Source organism: Mustela nigripes, chromosome 8, assembly GCF_022355385.1.
Source record: "Mustela nigripes isolate SB6536 chromosome 8, MUSNIG.SB6536, whole genome shotgun sequence".
NCBI classification, from domain to species: Eukaryota; Metazoa; Chordata; class Mammalia; order Carnivora; family Mustelidae; genus Mustela; species Mustela nigripes.
Window position 1 is genome coordinate 34,969,654 of NC_081564.1, and position 18,361 is coordinate 34,988,014.

General features: G+C 40.9%; 1 protein-coding gene across 13 annotated transcripts in view; it reads right to left on the reverse strand.

Annotated features, from left to right (window-relative positions):
- Positions 1–18,361, reverse strand: part of PTPRM (protein tyrosine phosphatase receptor type M) — a 777,671-nt gene that overhangs the window by 397,327 nt on the left and 361,983 nt on the right. For all 13 annotated transcript variants that reach the window (XM_059409214.1, XM_059409213.1, XM_059409212.1 and 10 more), the window contains exons 6-7: positions 13,193–13,367; positions 7,006–7,299 (exon numbers count right to left, since the gene is read on the reverse strand). In XM_059409214.1, the coding sequence (XP_059265197.1) occupies positions 7,006–7,299; positions 13,193–13,367 (469 nt within the window). The remainder of the gene's footprint in view (positions 1–7,005; positions 7,300–13,192; positions 13,368–18,361) is intronic.

Below are 18,361 nucleotides of genomic sequence, written 5' to 3' on the forward strand. Positions count from 1 at the left end.
TATGTTCTATTCAGTGAGATCTCTGGCTGTACTACCTGTAAATAACGTGCCATGGTTAGCTCTTAGAGAGGCTCCCATCTGCCCCTGAGTCCCCCGGGTCAGCCGTGTAAGTCCAGATATATATTGTAACACCAGTGGCAGTTTTGTATGGAAAAGACAATTGGGCTATCCTTGATTTGGGAAGAAAACAAATCCAGTTTTGGCAAGGTTTAATTTCAGATCAGCCCCCTTCCAACCAAAACGATTCTTCTTCTCCCACAGGAAGAACCAAGACTAATAGACAGACAGTGAGGCTGGCCTGCCATGGAATGCACGGATAGACAGGGTGGGCTTCACGGGGGGCCCTCTCGCTGAGATGCTATGGTGCCTCTTTGCCCATGCATGAACCTCATCCACATGTATGTAAAACGAGTCTCTCCAGTGTCATGTTTAGCAAACAGGAGAATTAACATTTTCAAAGCAATGTTAACCTGAATCTCGTGAGACTGAGACCAGAGCAGGTAGGACAGAGGAAGCAACTGTAGAAAGCACGCTCAAGACACCCTCAGGGTGTGATGAAAGAGAACCTGATACTCTAGCCCTGAAGTGAACAGAACATTCCCATGGTCAGGGCTGCTGAGGCTCTGCTCAAGTATGCAGGTGTTTCATCCACACCCATGGCCAGGACACAAGAGAGCAGAGAGACGCAAATATATTTGTTCTCATTCAACAGTTCGACTGCCATTACAAAGGAGAGGAGATACATGAAAACACACCATACTGCATTAGACACAAACTCAATCCTTCCCAGACCACAGAGCATTAGAAGGTACAGGGACTCAAAGCAGATGAGAAGTATGTCCCACGTCTCATGTCACTGAAGGCACTACAGATAAGACAGCGGTATCTGCATGTGATCGAAGCAACAGGGTAGAACAAAAATAAATTTTAATGTAACATATATTCAAAGATTCTATCACAATTACGTAAAAGGTTCAAATGAGGTTCCTATAGAACAAATTTACACCTCTATGCAAATGAGTATAAAAATATACCCACTTTATGAAGAGAATGGGACATTATAAAGAGCACTGTAATTTCTTGTATCACTTTCTATTCAGTGGTTGGCGGGACAGCTGTAACATTCTGACACAGTACTTCCTGGTAGTTATTTGTACTTGACCCTCCGAAAGCACAGCAGTACTACCTGCTTTAGTCAGCAAGACTTCCGTGAGTCATAAAGATGAAGCATTTTTTTAATACACTGAGCAGTATTAATTTCATTGAAAGCCCAAGTTGGTGCTTAAATTCTCAAAATAGTTTACAAAGAATCACATAAACGAAGTATACACAATACAATTATCAGAGTAATTAAAATGGTACAACCACACATACTATAATATGAATGAACCTTAAGGACGTAATGCTCATGGAATGAGCCAGTAACGTAAGGACAGATTTTACATCGTGCCATTTGTAAGAGGCACCTTGAGTAGTTAAATTCATAGAGACAGAAAGTAGAATGGTAACTGGCAGGGCCTGTGAAAGGGGAGTTGGGGGATTTGTACGGCTAGAGAGTTTCAGTTTTGCAAAATAATTTAGTGTGGAGAGCCATGAAATAGATGCAAGGAGTCACGTATGCGGAGGTGCCCGGGGATTGAGGAAGCGAGACTGATTGGCTGGCTGCAAGCATGGGTGAGCCCGAGCTCGCAGCGTGATCAGGGAGAGGGGCGTGGACTAGATCGGTGATTGGCAGAGGTAAAGGATATAAAGCGGAGAGACTGTCGGGACAGAGAGAGAACTAATAAAGAAGCTTGCCACCCATCACGTTTGCGGGTCGTTCTTGCCGGCGAGAGCGACAATTTAGTTCTAGAGATTGAATATAATCAACGTTATTGAACTGTACACTTAGAAATGATTAAGATGGTAAATTTTAAGTTATATGATTTTGCCACAATTAAAAATAACAGATAACCTAATAAAAAATCTCCTGCTTCTCTCCATTCTGTCTCTTTCTCTTTCTGTACAGCATTTAACATACCATATGCATGTATGTATATGTATATAATGTGTGTATGTATGTATGTATGTGTGTGTGTGTATATATATATATATTTTTTTTTTGACTGCACACTTCATCCCTCAATAGATCAACTCTAATGGCAGATCTTATCCTGTTGCTCTCCCCTCAGAGGCAGGAGCAGTGCCTTGGAAATACAGGTGTTTGATAACTATCTCACGAGTAAATTTTTTTTAAAGGTACAAGCTTTTTTTTTTCTTTTCCAGATTTTTAGTAATATTAATTCTAAAGAACATATTTCAGTTGAGCTTTATTTTCTTTTCACTCTCGCCAATCTTAATTGTTAGGTCATTCATTTATCACCATCCTTTTAACTCCTGGGGCCGGTTGTTAGCAAGTCACTTAGACACAGTTAAACAATAACTAGGATACATAAAAAGCAATATCCCAAAATAAAACACATAAAAAGTCTACTGTGAAAATTAATCTAACAGCATCTCCCATTTCTCTTTTTTAAGTAGCTACCACTTACTGGCTTGTGATACAGAGCTGCACATAATTATAGGAATGTAAGATATAATAGAAAATACAAACTAAACTATATTTTGCTGAAGTGGATACTGAAGTAATTTCAACTCTCTGAGGTTACCAGACTATAGCTAAACTGCAAAATTGGAAAAATACCTGGGTATGTGTATCAATCTTGAAACTAGCTCCTTACTATAATCATTTTTTTAAAATTACCCCATATAGGAAGAACATTTTATCACTTGTAAAATCCCTTTACAGATAAGATCTAACCTCATCTTCACAAACACCTCTGACAGTCAAGGCCAGCGTCACTGCCCTTATTTAAAGAGAAGGAGAAGGAACCAGAGAAGCTAAGTGATTTGATCAAGGTTACGTGAGGAGCGCCTGTGCATATATTTGAAAATAATTTTCAGAAACACAAGAAGCAAGAGCTCTGGAAGTGGACTACCATATAATTCTTGAAAGAGACCTGACCAGGTAATGAGATTGCGTCTACTAGCCACACACGAAAATCAATTCTGTTGCTCAGAGAAGGACAATAAATACTGATCTTGCCATTTTAATGCAAGAGGCAAAATACATTTTCATGGGTGTCACCAAAACACAATAGGACAGGTCTCACTGGTATAGCACAGAAATGAAACGGAGAGCTTGTCCAAAAGAAACAGATTTAATAGAAGAAATGAGAGAATGGCGTGTGTCATGAATGCAGTGTTCCGCTGCACAGAATTCTGTGAGCCCATGCTATAAAACTGGTCCTTGGATTTTCAATTTACCAGATAAATAATATTTGTAATACATCTAGGGCAATGAAATCAGGTTGCTAACATCCAATTATTTTGACTGAAAATGTTAAAAGATTTTTTTTTTAATGGCGGTTAACTTTTATTGACTATTTGTTTTATGTCAGGTTCTGTTGTAGGTGCCATACACACACACGCTCCTTAAAGTTTCATGGCCACAACAGGAGGTCTATATTTTGATCATCAGCCCTGTTCTATAGATAAGGCAGTGGAAGCCAAGGGAATGTCATCAGTGTTCCCATGGTGCCACGTATAGCTCTGGGCAGAACCAGAACTCAATCTCTGGCAGCAAGGTCCCAGAGCACCAAATCTTGGCTCTAATACCCTTTAGCTTCATTGTTTCATAAAAGGGATAATTTAACACAAAAACCAGGCACAGTATCTCAAAATAAGAGTCATTTCTTCAAATTTAATCTAGTTAGCACTATTAAAAACTCACTAGCTCCCTCCTTTTTGCTCAGACTTTTGTAAATGTCATCATAGACCTCCCTCCACTGGTCTGCCCAGCTGAGCCGCAGAAGCATGGGAATGGGGTTTCCAGACCAGGATAAAATAAAAGTGAAAGTCAGAGACTTTCAGGGTAATAACATACAATGGATCATCTCTTTAGAAAGAGAACAACACATGAATCAGAGAATCTTTGTGTCGAAAACATCTGCAGGGTCACCCAGTTCAATCCTCTTCTGAATATAGAAATCACCTTCTACAATGCCAGGTTCTACTTGAATGGGTCAGCCACTGGAAACTCACTACTCATGATTCAGCTCTTGTCAAATTTGTACAGACCCTCTGTTCTTCCCCATCACCTTTCTAAATTCTTTCCATCATTCCTCATTGGTGGAGCAAGGTTCCAGAACCTTTCCTAACCTAGATGCTATCCCTAGAGCATTGTGCTCTTTTAATAAAATACAGGGAGCAGAAATCAGTGTGGTAATTTTAGGGAGGCTGATTAGCCCTGGTACAATAAGACTATCACCTTGTCCATCATGGGTGTTTGGCTTTCTTAATGCAACCTAAGATTATAGTAGGCTTTGGGGGGGGGGAGAGTGCTAAGAAAATAACAGTACAGAGGGATATTGATCATATGGTAGATTCATATGCATTTAAGCCAAATTCTCCACCTTTTTTTATATATGTTGCTGCTAAATTTTATTACTCTAGTTCCATAGTAGTACTGTTGGGTTTTAAACCATAGGATGAATGTGCAATTATTCCTACTACCTATCACCCTATTAGACTCATCCACTGATCAAGCTTGGCCAAGGACAATTTCCAACTACTTTTCAGAATGCTTAGAGGCCCTCCCAGCTTATAACCTCCATGACCTGCTGCTCTCTATGAGCCCCAAATGCTCACAAACCATCCAAGTTACAGTGGGGACCATCTTGCATTTTTTAGTCTCTAGTCTGCAGCACTGGTGTCCTTTATACCTCAGTCCTGCCATCTACCATGTTCTACTGCTCACTGGCTGTGCTCATCAGTCCTATCTTCACATTTTCTAAAGATCCTCAGGTCAAGGAAGGGTGAAACTATTTTTTTTTCATACAGTAAAGAGAAATTTGACTTCACGTTCCTCACCCACCTCTGATGTCTCCCCCCCTTTATTTCTAGCTCTGACTTTTCGACCTAACACACTCCTACTTTCTAAGACTGACTTGCCCAACTATAGCTGTTTCAACAATGTTCAAGGTCGGCACGTGACACTCCAGGAATCGTATCAACCTCGGGTTGCAAACACTGAAAAAAGCACGCTTTGTCATTAGGCTCCCTCGCTTACATGAGGTTGAACACTTTTGAAGGCATAGTGTTGGTATGCAAATGTCAATTCAGAATTGGTTTTAATTTCTCTAAAAGTTCTCACAGTCTAGGATAAAAGGTATGTTGTCTCTTTGAAAGTTGTATATGTACGTACACATCAAGCAGCAATAAAAAAATCCAAGCATTCTATTCAGGGGAAATGTATGTAACAGTTGTGTCAGTAGCTGAAATACACAGGCAGAAAACCAAGAGACAAGACAAAATCTGTAAGGGAGAACAGGACTGGAAACATTAAGTAGGCGGGGTTGTTAGTGATGAGAATGAAACAGATGGCATCCTCTCTCCAGTCTAGACAATGGAATTCTAACCCTTTTTTGGACAGCAAGGGAGACTATATATTGCTGTACCCAAAATAGGATTCCTTAAAATCACACTGAAGTGAAATAGCACTAAATGTACTGCTCATGGAGAATGCTTGGAGGACAGAAGGTCCCGTGGGCTCCCATGTCCCACTCATAATAAGGGGGTGTCAGCAACTGCCTGGGAGCCTTCACAAGGCAGTTACCAAATCAATAACAGGTTCGAAAGAGAGGCCTCTACTGCGAAATGATATATCTGGTGTTATACATTGCTACTGTTTGCCCTGTAACAGATGATAGGATCATATAAGAAATTATTTCACCAAAAAAGGGCAGTTTTATTCAACTAAAGAGACAGGGAAGATGACATCATTTGGAAACCTGAGGAAGAGAAAGCACTTTCAATTCCTTTCTCCTTGGACCTGCCAGCCCAGGCTTTGTGAAGAGCCCGTCCAGAGCTGCAGTTTATTCTAGAAATCCCACACCTGGTGGGCGGATCTGGGAAGGAGACACAGGGTTGGCTAGGACCGGCCCATCATGAACCCCCAGAAGGGAGCTGCTCCCTCTTCTAATGAAATCAACAACAACAACAACAACACAAGCACAGAATTTGCCCACGAGTGCTGAACTTGCAGAAGCAGTATACAACCTATTATCATCATTTCTCCTCCTGGTGAGGGGCAGACTGTCCTCTGAGAACTTTCAAAACTTAAAAAAAATAAATGACACATATGGTTGGGCCTACTTACATAACGCTATCTGAAGAATCAGTTAATTCCATAAAAATTTACTGAATCGCCTCACCTCAGCCCACCATTCAATACAGAGATCCTTCAGGTCACCGAGGAAAGAACATTGGAACGTCCCAATAGATCATTTCTCTCTACTTCCCTAGCAGAAAGTAGCCACACAGAAACAGCACTAACACCTCTCATGGAAGCTTTATTCAGGTTTTGATTTTTGTAAGGTGCTACATCAACCCTACTTTATTTAAGCTGTGGACCGGGTTCAGCATAGTCAATTAGAACTTTATAATCTCAACTTGAAGACTGCAAACAGCCCACAAATCACCCTGGCTGAGTTTACATTGGCAAGCAGCCCCTCCATTAAATATCCATCAATAAAAACACAGCTTTAAAGCTATCTCTGAGTTAGACTCTGTTATTCCAATGCCCCTCCAGGCTAAAAGCACATTAACGGTGAACATAAAACAAGGGGACCAGAATGAGAGGATCTGACCTATGCGCCGACATCACTGAAGGAGACAGTTTCTGTCAAATGTAGGGAGAATTCCTACACAAACTAGATGACACTCACAGGAAAGTATAAATAAAAAATAGGGTAAAAAGAAGTGGAGGTTGCCCGTAGATACCAAGCTTTGAGGTCCCCACGTCCACAGGCTGTCAGGCTACCGCTCGGAAGTGAAGGGAATTATTCGTTTCCACAGAGGATGCTGACGGAGCTGGGGAAGCTTATTAATCCCCTGAGAAACACAATGCTGCAAGTCAACACCCAGAAAGACAGTAGCAACTGGTCCCACGTGTCCCTTACTCACCAGCACACTTTGTCCTGGTTCTGAGAGCTGGCCCAGGAGACCCAGTGCCGCCCTCCCCTGGCCTGGTGAGCAGCACACTGATCTCGTACTCTGTATCCGGGTCGAGGTGCCCGATTTTGTAACTTGTGGAATCCACCGGCTGTCGGTCGTTCCAGCTCCCACTCGCGGTGCAGTACTCCACCTCTCGGGCGACAATGGGCCCATCCCCGTTGATGGAGTTGGCGTTGAGTTGAATCCAAAGGTAGGTTGCTCCCACGGAGGCAAGCTGAGGTGGAGCGATGGGAACGGGGGGCTCTGGAAGGTAAATCAGAGAGCTTTCAGACACGCTGCCCTTCAGTTTTAAACCAGGTGAATGTACATCAATTATTAAAATAAAGAAGCCGGGAATCTATCAGAAATGAAGTGATGAGAATGGTTTTGTTTAGGTTATTAAGAAAAAGCACACTGGTGAAATCTTCCCCCATGTTCAGATTTATGAAAAAAAACCCATATTTAAAACCAAAGCTTGCTCAAGTAGGGATACCCCCAGTTTGTTTTAGGACACAACTCCTTTTTCTCAGGCTCAGAGGATCTTCCCTCTCACTAAAAGTAACTTGCTAAAGCTTTCTCAGTGGTAGTACTTAAGCTCCATGAGGCACTCTATTGCCAAGTTCCTTATTGAGAAGGTCTTTGAAATCATCAAAGGTGCTAGTTACCTATCTCATTAAATTCAGTTTCCTTATATTTATTATTCCACAGATTTCATCAATTTTAAAACACGGCTGAGTTTAAAGTTTCTCTCATCCTAAACGCATTTCCAGGATGACTTCTTGCCCCCCAAAGCCCCCACCACAGTGGACTCATTCAGCCGCAGAAGTAAGACATTTGGATAAGAAAGCCTACCACTGCTTCTGTTCAAGGAGCCTTCAGTGATGAGTCCTAGGAAAGCAGAGAGGAGGAAGAAAAGCTCTAAAGGAATGTGCAAGCCAGGCCCAGCTTGGTAAAATTCCAAGCAATCAATAGCAAATACTCTTCAAACCCAGCAAAGTCTCTTTCATTGTTTAAAACCTGAGATGGACTCTTTTTCTGCATCATTGTCTGAGGAGGGAGAAATAGACAATCCTGTTTTAAATAGTATTCCCAATCTATCAGTGAGGTGTTGGTTGAATGGCTTTGCCAGGTACCAAGTGAAGGCATCTTATATGCCCAGTGTCAAGGTACATGATACCGGGAAGGGAGAAAACTGTAAAAAACAGTTTATTTCTACCTTCATGAATCTCCATCTGAGGAAAAAAAAAAAATGTAAGTAAGATCTGGTGATTTTTTTTTTTTAGTTTCAGAGGTAGAGTTTAGTGATTCATCAGCTGCTCATCCCATCAAGCGTCCTCCTTAATGCCCATCCCCCCCACCTTCCCCTCCAGCAACTCTCAGGTTGTTTCCTAGAGCTCAGCATCTCTTATGGTTTGCCTCCCTCTCTGATTTTTTTCAAGCATGTTTCCACAAGTGGTTTGTGTCTTTTTGGGTGAGTGTGTGTGTGTGTGTGTGTGTGTGTTTCAACTCCTCGGTTAGCACATCTGAATGTACAAAAAATAAAGCCTGCTATGTTCCATTGCAGGCATAGGCTGGCTTGCATATTGTAAATTCTGTCAGCCCCACAGTGGACACAGCCAACTGCTCAGGTCCTGCTTCCTGCTGATAGGGATCTCATCGCAGCTAGGACCAACTGACCTTGGCCCTTGGGATGATACCTGGTGGATCCCCAGACTAAGATGCCAATAACAACAGTTGTCTTTGTTGGGTGGAGGTGTCTTTGTTCTTTTTCTGTAATCGAGGTGTGATGAATCTTACTGACTTTCAAAAATAGCTGGGAAACCTCATCAGACTGTGTCAACATAGACACTGAAGGCCGAACTGTAGTTGCAAGACTACAGAATTCACGGAGACTTACTAATATATTGCTTCTATTGTTCATAAACCACAACTTTGTGCTGGCTCTTCATTTCTTTAAACAGTTCTTACTCAACTCATCATGATTTAACATCAATTTATATCATTAGGCGATTCCTTGAACCGAGACATGAAATGGGCCTTTTATAGTATATCCTAAGGCAGTTATGGAGCCAGGCTGAAAGAGCAGTTAATTACTTTGAAGTTGCAAATGCTAGCAAGGGTTGCTGAACTGCCATTCAAAATTCAACTCAGGGGCAAGGCCACAAAGGTTAGTGAGCACACCAATTCATTTAGGATACTGTTGCTAGTATCCTAACATAGACATGATTTTAATGCTTGCTTGACCTGAGAATATTTTCTCTATTAATTCCCCATGAAGAAAAGTATCAAATATGTGAAATCAAATGAAAGGTTCCACTGGAAGCTGGAATAATTGGACTAGACTTTCCAAGGGACTTTTAGGTTCTTGGAAGAGTCCGTATGAGAATAAGTCAATATTTAAATTTTGAATAATTCCCAAAGTGAAGGAAGGAAGAGGAGAAGGAAGGAAGTCCACCTATACTAAATGACAGAAAGCAATTTAAAATATATGATTCTAAAGAAAGTGCAAGTTCACAATTAAAGTACAGTTGACCCTTGAACAACACGGTTCGAACTGCATGAGCCCACTTATACATGCATATTTTCTCTCCTTCATGATTTTATTAATAACATTTTCTTTTCTCTAGGTTACTGTAAGAATACAGTATATGATACATATACAAAATTCGTGTTAATAGACTGCTTATGTTATCGGTAAGGGTTCTGGTCAGCAACAGGTTATTAGCTAAGTTTCTGTGGAGCTAAAAGCTATGTGTGGATTTTCAGTTACACAGGGGTTGGTGCCTCCAGCTGTTATGCTGTTCAAGGCTCAACTGTAATTTTATTTTATTTTTATTTTTTAAAATTAATTTTATTTATTTATTTGACAGACAGATCACAAGTAGGCAGAGAGGCAGGCAGAGAGAGAAGAGGGGAAGCAGACTCCCTGCTGAGCAGAGAGCCTGATGCAGGGCTCGATCCCAGGACCCTGGGACCATGACCTGAGCCAAAGGCAGAGGCTTAACCCACTGAGCCACCCAGGTGCCCCTCAACTGTAATTTTAAACCAAGCCAGCAATGAAAGAATTTATACACACACAGATACATAAACATGTATCTAATGATAAACATATGCAAATGCCTAATACACAGCTCACATAATTAAATGATACTGATACACATGCATATAGACGCAAATTGTGGAGATTGTATGAAATATTTTTTTATGTCCCTGATTAGCAAAAGCGTGGTAGACATAAATAAGAGAGGAGTGACAGTTACTTAATGACGTGGGTTTCCTTTTGGGGGCCTGGTACCAAATCAGGATGTGACCTTAAGAAAATTACAAGCTCTCTAGACTCTGGTTTTCCCATTTTTTAGAAGATCAACACTCCACATATTACATGCATACAAAAAAGAGTTCAATTCTATACAAGTGGCCTCAAAAGTGTCACCGCATATTTTAAAGTAATTATCTTTCTGTGTAAGGTAATGTCTACCTTATGTATTAGGTAATTATGTATCTTTATGTCAAGGTAATACTTTATGAAGCATAACATGCTAGTACGATTCAGCATGTTATCTCTCTTAAAAATATAAAACATATGAAAAATATGGCCATAAAATTATAAGTGGAAGAAAAGTCAAATTTCAGATTTGAGCCACAACTGCAAGCCAGCTGTCCCTGACTTTGGTCATGTGCAGCAATGAAAAGAGGTGCCGGGACATTTTTATTTTTATCACAAGGAGCCAAGCTACCACTATGCCATCCTAACACAGGAAAATGGGTTGTATAAATGTGAATTACAACCCATTCATTCTTTGTGCTCACGTTTGTTCTGGGAGACTAGCAATTTATGATTGACTTATGCCATCCAACAAATGAACTTTTGCACAGAGGCCATTCTGAGCAAGGTTACGAGAGTTACATTATACTGATAATGAAGCACGAAGTTTCAAGAACAGTGCTGGTCACAGTGAAATGCTGGAGCGACTATCAGTCAGAAAATGGAACACAATCACAGAGAACTGAGCCGGGAGGAACATTAAGTACTAATAATGATAATAAAGAACTCAGCCATGGAACGAACACTGAGGCTGCTGCTCTACTGGATTTGTTGGTAAATGCTGTCTGCTTTTCTTTCTTTCTTTCTTTTCTTTAAAGGATTTTATTTATTTATTTGTCAGAGAGATAGAGACAAAGAGCATAAGCAGGAGAAGCATCCGGCAAAGGAAGAAACAGGCTCCCCGCGAAGCAGGGAGCCCAATGCAGGACTCAATCCCAGGACGCTGGGATCATCACTTGATCCCAAGGCAGATGCTTAACTGACTGAGCCACCCAGGCATCCCTAGTGTCTGTATTCTACACGGTGACTCCTCGTCTTTCAGAGAGCCTTCTGCAGACAAGGATAGGCGTTACTGTGAACAATTAGTTTTCTTATGGCTCTTAAACGTAAACTCAAGTCTTAGCCAGACCTGCTAAAGTTTCACCACAAACTAAAATTCCTAAGAATCTGCTGTGACAAAATATATTAGCGGGATAGATATTTCAATATGCACAATGTCAGTCCTTCCTGCTTGGGGGAAGGCTCACCAATGATCATTTCTCTCCTAAGCCAGGTGTGACCAATATTGGCAGCAGGGATTTCACAACAGAAGCATATGCCAAAGTCACCTATAGATTTTATAAGAGAGGCTGTGTTCCCAGAGACTTGCATTTAATATGGGTGTGGTGCAGGGAGGGAAGAAAAGCTGGGCAGGCATTTAGGTTTTAAAATTCAGAAAGAGGGGGCGCCTGGGTGGCTCAGTGGGTTAAGCCGCTGCCTTCGGCTTGGGTCATGATCTCAGGGTCCTGGGATCGAGTCCCACACAGGGCTCTCTGCTCAGCAGGGAGCTGAGCTTCCTCCTCTCTCTCTGCCTGCCTCTCTGCCTACTTGTGATCTCTGTCTGTCAAATAAGTAAATAAAATCTTTAAAAAAAAATAAAATAAAATAAAATTCAGAAAGAGGGCAGTGACAAGCATTCGTAAATGAAGTTCACTGATGCCCAGAAGCAGGGGCTAAGGATCACCTCGCCCACCCCCATCATGGCCCTGACATGTGCCGGCGGCTAACTATGCATACTGTTCTAAGTGCCATTCATCTACGTTTTGCACTTGATCTTCTTGATCACCCCACAGGGAAGGTGACATTATTAATGTTTATTGTATACTTGAGGAAAGCACAGAGGAGGCAAGCCCCTGGCCCATGCCCACATAGCTAGTTCTGGGGTTTGAACCCCACAGTCGTTAAAACAGCTTACACAGAGAAATTTGCTGATACAAGGAAGAACTGATCCAAAAGAGATCAGCGTTATGTTTCATATTTAACAAATGCAATGGGAAAAAAATTCAAAAATGGGCATCATTCTGTTCTCCTAGGACAAAACAGCAATGGCCTACCACAAATTATCTAAAAATGCTTCACAGTGCATCCAGAAGTTCAAATCATTCTGTCTGGGACTGAGAATTGCACTAGTAGTTTAATATCATAAGCTCCTTAGCCCACCAAAAAAAAAAAAAAAAAAAAAAAGCCATTAGACCAGCAATGGAAACTTATTTATCCTCTTTTTATTTTTTTTCCCTCACACACCACCTCCCTGAATATAATGACTCAATTTTTCAGTCATGCAAAATATAGTAATGGAACCTAACTGCAACATTACGAATGTTAACTCAGTATTATCAATATGGCTTGTGTGATATGACTGAGCATTTTTATACTGGCATTGCTTCATTTTATTAACCACCCTGCTATCATAAACACCCTGGCTGGTGAATATTTGCATTTTAAGTGATTTTCTATCAGTAAAAAAAAAAAAAAAAAAAAAAAAAACATTCCTTAAAAGAATTTATAGGTTGTAATCGCTGTGTACAGAGTTGGCAGAAGAACTTGCCAAGAGCACATTCAGGGCTTTTGCTTGCAAATAAACCAACATAAATAAAATACATTTTTCAGAAATATCGCTCACGTGCAAAATTTGTACTTAAAATGCAATCCATCAAGATAGCCTGTCACCACCAAGCTACGGTTTGGAAATAGACAAGGATAAGTTTGCGTTTTAAACAAAAAGTGAACTCACGGCCATCTGACATGTCTATTTTAATGGACTATTTAAGGGTATAAAAATACATTAAATACCTTTAACTACCAATTCTGCATAGTTTGATATTCCAACCCCTCCTTCGGTGCGAATCATGCAGCGGTACTTCCCAGCATCTCGTTTTGTTGTGTTCACGACATTAAAAGAAGCTATGAATCGCCGGGAACTGGTCACCTTTATTTCCTTGAGGGGAGCATCGCGCCCATCAATGCCCTGCAGAAACGGGGGTAGGGGAGACAAAAAGAGACAATATCAGTCATCATATTGAACCAGTGAGACGCTTGATGGCACAGTATCCATGTTCTTTGCATGTGGATCTGGGTTCCACTGTTTATTACCCAGGGGCACTAGTTCTAGGGAAACAGCTGGTCGGGAAAGTGAAATCCTGCCACGATCAACACTTTCAAGATTGAGGAATGCAAAATTAATGTGCAGAACCATCTTGACTTGGCCCCTTCAAGATATTAATTATGTGAAGTGAGCTCACCAGGAGTAGAAAAATGCATATGGAAAAATTATTTGACTCCCAAACGATTACCATTTGGTATTTTCATACCACTTTATACTTTATGTTTTGATGCTTGGCTAGGAAATAAAATTAATTCACATGCTACCCTACTGCCGACCTTTTTATAATCTATGAAAAAATAAATATTAAGAATAACATTAAAAAAATAAGTAGGTATTAACATATTCCTGAACTGAACAGGTCTGATGGACTATTCTAAGCTTTATGATGTGTTTCAGGATACAAAAAACAAGGAGATGTTTAATAGTACCTGATGGTAAAATGCTACAAGAGAAGTTTCTCCCGGGGTGCCTAGGTGGCTCAATGGGTTAAAGCCTCTGCCTTCAGCTCGGGTCATGATCCCAGGGTCCTGGGATTGAGCCCCACATCGGGCTCTCTGCTCAGCAGGGAGCCTGCTTCCCCCTCTCTCTCTGCCTGCCTCTCTGCCTACTTGTGATCTCTGTCTGCCAAATAAATAAATAAATAAATCTTTAAAAAAAAAAAAAAGAAGAAGTTTCTCCCACATCCTACAGAAAGCAGTTTCCCTCCCTGTGGTACCTTCATCTTACACCATCCTCAACAATGAAGCCCGTCTTGAGTTATGTAGCCTCAGATATCCATTATGCTTCTTATAATTTAGGGTCTCATAAGAAGGCTATAGATTTCAGTCCTTAATTACAATTCCCAGGATAAAGGTTACCTTTAATATGTCATTTGCAAGCACTGAATAAAAAACAGTGGACACAGACCTCAGAACTAATGCCTGATGCCAAGATTTCCATCCACTTGTTCACTCAGAATCCATTTTGGGTGCCAACCAGGTGCTACGAACTGTGTTAAGACACTAGGCTCACAGTGCAGAATGACAGAAGTGCGGTTATGGTGCCCACAGCACTTTGGTTCGTGGGAAGTTTAGGCTGGAAATGAATACAGAATGACAAATGATGGCCAGGGTGGTAAAGGGACCCATCAGATGGCTGGCAGAAATCACCATCTTCAGATATGGCGGCTGTGGGAGGCCAGTTTGAGGAAGTGAGCTGAGATCTGAAGGCCAACAAGGAGCTAACCAGGCAAAGGGAGAGGGTGGGAGAGGAGTATTCTATCTAGCCAGAGGAAACCGGGCAGGAAGCCCGAGATAGTTAGAGAGAACTGAATGCTTTGGATGAAATGAAGGCAGCCAGTGGAACCAGGGAGGGAAGGAAGCACCTGTGTATTTAGTGACTTGCAGGCTCCGTGAAAGTGTTTTTATGTAGGAGTATGAAAATGCTAAGCTACACATAATAAAACTCATCTATATTACTCAGTTATTTATATTACACAATGTCTTCTAAAAGCTTTCATCTGTGATTTTTTTCTTTGGCGGCGTGCCCTAATGGACATGGATTTGGAGTCAGACCGACCAGGGTGCCAAAGCCAACTTCAAAGTGATTTACCTTCCTAGAGCCTCCCTTCCCTTATTGGCAATAAGAAGTGTGATACAGCTCACCTGCAGGGCAGGTGTGAGAATTTAAACATACAAACACAGACACTGGTTTACTGAGTCGCACCACACATCCCCACCCCAACTGTGGACCAAGTGAGTGACAAGGTCAAGGAGAAAGGTGGACAGGCAGTCAAGGTACTGCTTTTATGACCTGTCAATCTGGTAGTAGAGGACATGGCTGAGATGCAGTGACAATGGGCTTGCTAAGACTGAAGCACAGAATTAAACAGACTCACCCACCCAGCCACAGGCCACCTTAGAAAAGCACTAAGGCCTCCCACATGTTGGGTGCTGCTGTAAAACTCACAGGATGGAAGAACAGGGCTCCTATAGGGGGTTAGCTCCCAAAGAAGGAGCTACGCTGTGTATGCTCACAGCTTCCTTCCCAGGCAGCTCCTGCGTGGGCAGAGAAAAGGCAGCAGAGTGCTGCACTGGTACAGTTCCTGCCGCAGGGAAGGAAACATCAGGAGTGGGGAGGAAGAGTTCCACCAACATCCCCTGCAGTGCTTTCTGCCACAGCGGCTTGGTTAATAGCTGAAGAAGTTACAAATCAGAGCGTGGGGTCCTATAGATATCTTATGTGTCTTACACATCTGTCCCAGTTTTTACTAAATCCCCCAAATTTGCTCTGACAAGAGCACACCAAGGAGTTAGGAAAGCGAAACAAAATGGAATCAATCTGGCATCGCTGATTAACGCTACGGGGGACGGCACTCCTCTCTATAGTCCATGCGTTCAGTCTCCCAACCTTCCTCGCAAATAAACAATCCAGTTCTACCACTAGGAGTAACCTCAGATCTACTAAGTCTATAAAACGCAATTTGTCTTTTTCCAAACTAAAAAAAAAGCAAAACAAATCTAATCTCCAAGTTCGGAGAAAAAAAAAGTTAAGCCCTAAAGAAAGGCATATTTCATATTTGTATTTGTTTTATAAATTGCGGCAACCAAAAAAAGGCTATCTACTTATTTATTTACTCACTTGTGGCATGAATCTTGTAAGAATATACTTCTACAGTAATCCTGTAATATTTTTCTGCCAGAATACGCCTATTTCAAAAGAAAGCTTCTTCCAAAGGATTTGGAAATACGCATTTATTGATTACTCACAACTATTCAAGACTGGGTTGATGGCACTCACGTTTAAAAAAACCTCTGTTTTGGATTTATACATACACTGAGAGTAGGATTACTTCCTAGGTGTTGTCTCCATGCCAGAGATCTATTCTTTAAATTAAACAGCTTCAAACTAACAATTATACCCTAGTCCATCAATTCTCAGGACTGGGGCTTGCTTTTTGAATCCCACATACTGAAAATTAGATTCAGTTTCTTCAAGAGAAATAGTATATAGGAAAGAGAAACCAAGTGCTAACTAATAATCATTTTAGCTTAAGTCCATACCTGCTCATCGATCTTACTCAAATCTGCAGGTCATTTTGCATTAAATCATTCCAAGATACATGCATCCAAGCATTCATTTCACCAACACTTAGTAAAAATCCCTTAGGAGGAAGGCACTGTATCACTGTATCATATACAGGGAGAATGGAATTAAAAGATCCCTTACCTCACTGAATTTACAACCTGGTGAGAAAAACAGCCAGGTAAGGCAATGGTTATATAGTATAGAGCAATAAATTGCATAACCCAGCAAACCCAGAAAAAGAGGACCACACTGGAGAGGGATGCGAGGTTTGGGTCAGCCTTCTAGAAAGCACTACTTGAGGCCAGGCTGGAGAATGCACGGGAGTTTCTTGGGCAGAGAAGGAGGAGAAATGGAACCCAGTGAGTGAGAAAAGCTTTGCAAAAGTCCAGAGCCAAGAGAGCATGAACAATGTAGGAAGTACAACCTATTCCATGCAACTAGAACAAAGCATGTCTAGAATGGCCGGTGATGAGGCTAGAAAGACAAGTACAATAGGACTACACTAAGGGATATGACATATTGAGTATTATAGTTTATCCTGATGCCAGTAATGGAAGGATTTTAGGTAAAGGGGTGACATGAACATATCTATGGGTACAGTAACAGACTGAAGGAAAAAATGTGGGATTCCAACTGAGGTCAAGGGAGATTGGTAATTTTTTTCTTTTTAAGAAATCAACAAATGACAAAAAGAAGGATGAGAGAGAGGAAGATAAAGGTTCTAAAAATAAGGATTCTGAAGATGTTCAGGAAATAAAATAGACAAAAAGTGTGTTATACTGTAGTCATATTCTCCCTTTTCTAGACTAGGGTACCTTCAAAGTAAAGAAATAGATCTTATTCATTTGGTGTACATGCGTGCACCAGAAATAAAACTCAATAAATATTTGCTGACTCTAAAAATCACAGCCCCAGTGGAAAAAGTATTTCATAGGTAGAGCACAGAAATATAAAGTTGCTAAATTAATATATATATATATATATATATATGTGTGTGTATATATATATATATATATATATATATATATATATATATATACTCTAGGTCCTAAAACTGGATAATTAATCTTTATCTACAAGGGGGACCAATATGGAAAATTATTTGAGAGATTTTGCATGTCCTCAATCAGCAACACTGCCCAATCATCATGATTGGGGCAGGCAAAATAATAGTCCCCAAAGATGTCTCCTGCCTAGTTCTTAGAACTTGAGAATATGCTCCCTGTGCATAGCAAAAGGAAGTTTGCAGATGTGATTAAAATAAGAATGAAGATGAGGAGATGAAACAATTATCCCAGTATCCTTGAATACTAAATTATCCAGATGGGCCCAATGTAATTACAAGGGAGGAAGAAGGTAGGAGGGTCAAATGCAGAAGAAGGAAATGTGACCACAGAAACAAAGGCTGGAGTGATGTGGTTTGAAAATGAAGGAAGGGATCATGAGCCAAGAAATGAATAAGGTCTCTAACAAGCCACAAAGGTAAGGAACCGATTCTCCTCTACACTTTTCAGGAGGAACCAGGCTTGCGGTCACCTTATTGAGGACCTCTGGCCTCTAGAACTACAAAGTAATAAAGCCATTATGTCTCTGGTAATTTGTTAAACAAGCAATAGAACACTAATACAGAGACCATCAGGATAATGAAAAAGCCTATTGTTTTTCAAAGATATACAGTAGTCCTGCATCCTGATTTGTCAGAGCTATAAGCAAATCTTTGAGATAGGTTTAGGTCTTAAGGGCTAGCAAAAGTTGTATGCACAGGTCATCACTGTAGACAAAACAAAAGA